The sequence below is a fragment of the Rhagoletis zephyria genome, unplaced genomic scaffold (assembly GCF_001687245.7).
Source record: "Rhagoletis zephyria isolate East Lansing unplaced genomic scaffold, Rhagoletis_zephyria_1.1 Rzeph_scaffold_02044, whole genome shotgun sequence".
Taxonomy (NCBI): Eukaryota; Metazoa; Arthropoda; class Insecta; order Diptera; family Tephritidae; genus Rhagoletis; species Rhagoletis zephyria.
In genome coordinates, this window is record NW_016159128.1 from 13,751 (window position 1) to 19,884 (window position 6,134).

Sequence of the window (6,134 nt, forward strand, 5' to 3'; positions counted from 1 at the left end):
ATTTCAAAAACAAAATAGGAATGTTTTTAAATAAAAACGCATACGAAAAAAATTGAAAGCACTTGCAAATCACACGAAATAATCATGTTTTCTTTTTTCTTGCCGTATATAAAATATTGTAGGTACTAATATGTACCGTATGTATGTATGCATGTGTAAGCAAAACTCAAAACTTGAACCACAACAAAGTTAGTATCTATTCCGGAATGTAGAAAAAAGAACTAGTACATTTAGTTTATTTAATTTTTCCAGTTATCCGCTAAACAAACAAATATGCACGAGAACATGCAGATAAGTACATGAATGTATGAACTCTATATGTATGTATGTATGAAAAAGGGCAAAGAAATTTTATGCAAAAGAAAAGTTAATTTAGAAACAAATTTTATGTTATTAACTTCTCTAAGTAAATTATGTGCGAGTATCGAGCGATAAAATAGTGGTATTATAATTATAATTGTATCTGAATCTAAATAGCGTAATGGTATCTTTATTTAATTCATTAAATATACAAAGAGATGGAAATTGCGATAAGTGTTTTTATTTTATGTTATTAGAACTCAGCGATGTAAGTACATAAAAAAAATAAATAAAAAATAAAATTTTGTTAGCAGATGAGGAATTAAACTGAAGTTTAATAAATCAGAAAAAAATGCTGGTTTTAATTTTGGTCTTCGTGTAGTTGTAGAGAAAACATGCATACATGCATCCGTTTTGTAATCACCTCGGATTGATCAAGCGAACCACAGTCTCAAAAGTCGAGATCTGTGAATAATGTTTGTCCCCGATTTTTTACGTTCACTATATCCTTGTAAGAGCCGCGTGGCTGCAACAAACCTTAGCTGTGCCCAAGACAGTCGGGTCTACCAGTCATTATTTGGGAAGATTGTAAGCTGTTATAACAACGAAGCCCAGTTGATTATTTTTACATAATCAAATAATTGATGCCGACAATTTAAATACAAATTTTTTGCGTTTTAAGCTTAGGACGTGTGCGTGTATTTAATAACTCCGTCAAATTTCGTACCTAAAATATTTGATTGAATATCGTTACAATAATTAATTATAAAGTGTAGATGTCTTTCATAATATATATGTGTATGTATGTATGTAGCTACATTAATAGAGTTAACGTTAAAGATATCTAATACATTATCAAGAATTAAAGATTCAAATCTTTAGAAACACATCATTTTATAAAATTGTATGGTTATATGACAACTTGGAGACATACATTATACATATTGTTTATAAATATGAACAAAATAACGTTAACGAACGTACGGAAGCTCCTATGAAAGAATTTCCAATTCTCTTAGAATGTAGCAAATGTAGCAAATATGTATGTAAATTTGTGTACTCCAATTAGCAAGCGCCCGCCGATTCAGCAGCACTTGTACTGTGTATCTCTTCGTGTCGTTGTAATAGACTCAGGCACTGATGCAAACATTGTGTACTAGCTGTCGAAATGGCTTTGAGCAAAAGCAAGTCCGGATCTGTCGGTGAAAATGTTTCACATTCGATATTTTCAATTGTACGCGCTAACGTTGCATTACTGTAATGATTCAAATTTATAGACATGCAACATTGATATAATGGCTAAAATATAACTTTTCATTTTCATTCCACTCACCATTGTTCGGTTAGGTAGAGTGCTTGTCTCGCCGAAACCATCGCATCTGAGGCGGCGAGCAACTCTCGTGGCGGCAGTGGTGATGAATTGCTAATGTCCATTGCTTTTGTATGACTTTCTACAACTGCACGCAAACCATCCACCCATTCTTGGCGTGAACGTGCATCGGCAGCACGCAATTTAAGCGTATCGCCAGAGGCACAACCTATGGAAAATGTGCGTGAATCTTCGTCACTCGGACAGACTACAGCACCTGCCAGCTGTACTTGACCTCGCGGCGCACTAGCCAAAACCTGTGCCGATGGCGTTGCTTCATCGCCAGACGAGGACGAGTCACACAAGAAGTAGCTAAGTGTGCCGGTCTGCGCGTCAACCGTGAACCAACGGTACTGCCAGCCTGTGAATTAGTACATACTTAATGGAATATTTGTAATGCCCCTAATTGTAAAGTTCTATACACACCTTTCATGACATTGGTATATTTGAAAAGCAGTCCATGTAGTGGATGACGTAAGGTTTGATTTAGCACTCGGTTGAGATTTGTATTATCCATGTTGGGATGTCACCGATTCCGTTTGTTGATTTATCTATGGCTGTAACCACTTCTCCAATGGCAACTGTTGAAACACTTCCGGGACCTTCCGTTTGTATTTGTTGTTTATGTTTCGATTTTCTTTTACGATGCTGTAACGTTAATTTGAGTTTACGAAGAATTTTTGCAAATTTTGGAGGAAAACAAAATAAATGAAAATTTTAGAAGCAAAACGCAAACGCACCGAAAAAGGCAGCTGCCAGAATTATTAGTTGTCAATTTCACAAGAATGCATCTTGTGCAACACAGATATGTTATGTGAAATGTAAATTTATCTTGCTACAGCTGTGCACAGCATTCCGACAAAATGCAGCTGAAATTTTGTTAATTCCATTATAGGGTATCAGTAAAAGAATTTAGTAATATGAAAGCTTTTACTCTAATAATTAAAACTAATTTTCCGCTATGTTATAAACAAAAAAACCTGTATGATATTCGTGCATAATTTTGCGGCGCGAGCGAACGAACGAACGAAATAGTGAACGAGTTTTTGTTCGTTCGGCGGGCACGTTCAGTGTTGCCGGTTTGCAAATTGTACCTAAATTTGTGGTTTCACTTATTAACATAAGGCTTTGGTAGGTTGGTTGGTTGGTTGTGATTTTCGAGGAGTTTTAGTAAGCAAATCACATAATTTATCATTTTATAAAACTTCAAGTGTCTCTGTTTTCGGGAATGATGTGAAAAGGAAAAGAGAAATGGGACACGCCAAAATTATTATTGAACCGAAGTTGAATGATGCACTGATAAGACTGTCCTCTAATCCTTACAGTTTGTTTAGGTTAGAAGAAAATAATTAGATAATTATTACGCAAATACCAAATTTTACATTTCGCTAAAGCGAGTGAGTGGGAAGGAAGAGTATTTGTATTATATTTCCCTCTTATCCCTAAAGAAATGAATAGTTGACAGCTTTTAATTCGTGTAGCACTAATTTTCAAAGCTCGACTTTGAATTCGCGCTTATTTCTTCATTTATGCAGCATGCAGCATGCAGACAAATTAGGGATAAGTAAATTTGATTTAATTTTTTTATAATAAAATTGTATACCTACTTATAGGCTGAATTTCTTTATTCATTCTGAACGGTTGGAATAATCTTTTTTGTTTACTTATTCTTTAGAACGTTCCTGATGATATGTTAACGTATATTTCAAACACATCCTGTTTATTCTGGCTGTGAAATGAGATTATCTCATAAGCAAGACACATTTAGATAGGCTGAGAGCAACTTTGTACCAAATGTGTTAAAAAAATAGTTTAAGTGGCAACACTGGACCCGGTCCAAATCTCTACAAAACAGGGTTGCAAACGTTGCGGATTTTGCATTACAAAATAAGTTAAGTTGCATCATGATTCATTAGGCTTTCTGCTCATTGGTCGTCCAATCATAGTTGAGTCATAGTTATCGTCATGAAGCAACGATTACATGACGATTACACTTCTGCACACTTGGTCGTGATATTTCAATTCATTTGGCGTCTAAAAATTCACTTGGAGCAGGTATTTTCTGTTTTTTTGGTTGATATTTTCGCGAAATATTTACAAAAACCTGCAATTTTTTAAATGTAGACTGTGCTGCAACATTTCTGGACGTAATTTTCCAGTAATATCTCTTCTTTTCTTTTCCTGGAATGTGTTTTGTGTATGCACACAGAGACTTAATACAATTTCGTCATATTTTATAGTTAAAACGCTCATATTTATTAAATTTTAATGCAATTATCCACTTTTCAATAATTTCCACAGATTTTATGCAAAAAAATACTAATTTTTATACAATTTTAATGCAAATATTAACTTTTTCACTAATTTTCCCCCATAAAATGTAAACAAACAATGCGTGCACAACGATTAGCAAACGACAGTGCCGTACTTATCCGTTTCTGCATCTTCTACGATTTGCCGATAACTAGCCGATAACGACAAGTGTGCAGATCTCCTTTGAAATGCATGTGCTCGGCTCAAAATTTCAGGGCGAGACGATAACGCAACTATGATTGGACGACAAGTGTGCAGATAGCCTTATTAATACATAAATATATCATGAAGCTGCATGTGCAATCAGTTCTTTTATATTTTAATATTTTTATTAAGCATAATTAGATAGTTTCCTTAAAAAATTAGGATTGCTCATTGCACAAAAAAATTTGTAATATTTTTGTTCGCTGTTGTTTTATTCGTATTTTCGTTGTCATCGACAACAGTGGAGAGTTTGGAGAGAATTGAAGAGAAAAAATTTGTTTCATTTCGTTCTCGCGTTGGGCAGCAAAATCCTCCTGCAAAATTTTTAATTTTCAATAAGAAATACCTAAAATTTAGACAAAATACAATCAAAAAGTGAATAATCAATGTGTGCGCTAGTGAAATATTATAAAAAGTGTTCAAATTTATGGCGAAATAGTGGTTTTCCGGCAATACGAAATTTCTCAAAAAATCAATGACAGCAAAAAAGCAGCGGAGCACCAACATCAGCAAGACCAGGAGGAGCAAAAGAATAGCGGGAGGAAACAGAAATCGTCGAAGTAATGGGAGGATGAAGAAGAAGCAACGAACAGGCAAGTAGTTAAGCAGCAACCAGCGAAATCAGACAGTGAACCAGTCCGCCAGCGGCAACCAGCACCGAAAACAACAACAATTACATATAATAAACGTTTTTTTTTTCCTTTCGCGTTTGTGTGATTTATTTTTATTTTTTGGATACCTCTGTGCCAATGAATGATGGTTTTTGGCTGGTGATGAAGAATAATACGAAAAATATCCAAAAAAGTAAATATGACAATAAAGAAAGGTTTATAATAAAAGAAAACGAAGCAAAATTTGGAATGGTGTTGTCGCTGCATTGCTGATGATGCTGCAGAAGCTGACGTCGACGACGACAGCGGCAGCGACAGCGACAGCAGGCAGCACTTGTGGCAAAGTGAGCAGTGGAAGCAACATAAACGGAAATATCTTCGTCAGTAGTGATTGCTCAATGCAAATTAAAAGTTAATTAGTGTAAAGAAGAATTTGTTAAATTCAAAAACGTAAAGTGAAGAAAGAAAAGCACATATTTAGTACAATCTTACAATGGCATTGAAATAGTGATTAGAAATAGAAAAGAAATCGCGAATCAATTCCATATGTCTTGGTTGAACAGTTATTGGGCTTTTTATATAAAAATTAAACCGACGAACAATTATTTCGATATTAAAAAACTATTCGGTGGCCAGTTGAGAAAAAACTGCCCAAGTTGAGGCAAGGTTACAGCACAAAATTGGCACAGGATATTAAACGAAATGAACCAAACGGCAATGGCGGTAAAAAAGAAATTATTCGCCGAACGTAATAACCGTGAAATGGTTAGCCGAAAAATCGATTGAAATACTCATATTAGTGACCCTGAAAAAGGAACATACACACATTTGCGATATACAAAAGGCAATATTCCAACCATCACAGTGCAACTACAAATATGGATGGACAAAGAGCGCGCGATATTTTAACCCTTCTACAAGAACGTGTCGTATGTCTCACTGGTGGGAGGGATAGACGTGGTGGGCCCTTACTCTGTTTTCCCGCAACACCTAAACGCGATCGTCTAAAACCGGAAGATTTGCGGCGTTTGTTGAGCTACTTGATTATGATACCAAGGTATGTTTTAGTTATACATATTCATTACTGACTATAACATATATGTATTTTGTATTGCATACAAAGATTTCATTCTGTACTCGTTTACGATATAATAGAGGAATTCTCGAAATCTTGCAAAGCCCTTGCACCGAGCACGTTCCCACGAGTTTCGGGTCTGCGTAACCGGAACGACCCAGATTTATATCTGCCCAAGGACTATAACTACAGCAACAATCCCCAAAAACGCTTTGGGGAATTTGTATGCTGTTATAACAGCAACAACAACACGGTAAAAAAA

The 6,134-nt window shown here is 35.3% G+C and overlaps 2 protein-coding genes across 2 annotated transcripts in view; one reads left to right on the forward strand and one right to left on the reverse strand.

Annotated features, from left to right (window-relative positions):
* Positions 1–850: 850 nt before the first annotated feature.
* On the reverse strand, positions 851–2,186 carry LOC108365898 (oxysterol-binding protein-related protein 11). The gene is made up of 3 exons (XM_017620106.1): positions 2,096–2,186; positions 1,634–2,030; positions 851–1,555 (listed from the first exon to the last, which is right to left on the reverse strand). The coding sequence occupies exons 1-3, from the start codon at positions 2,184–2,186 to the stop codon at positions 1,366–1,368; spliced, it is 678 nt and encodes a 225-aa protein (XP_017475595.1). The 3' UTR covers positions 851–1,365.
* A 2,260-nt stretch (positions 2,187–4,446) lies between these two features.
* Positions 4,447–6,134, forward strand: part of LOC108365897 (triple functional domain protein-like) — a 77,847-nt gene continuing 76,159 nt past the window's right edge. The window contains 1 exon segment of the mRNA XM_017620105.1: positions 4,447–5,854. Coding sequence (XP_017475594.1) covers positions 5,676–5,854 — 179 coding nt within the window. The 5' untranslated portion in view covers positions 4,447–5,675.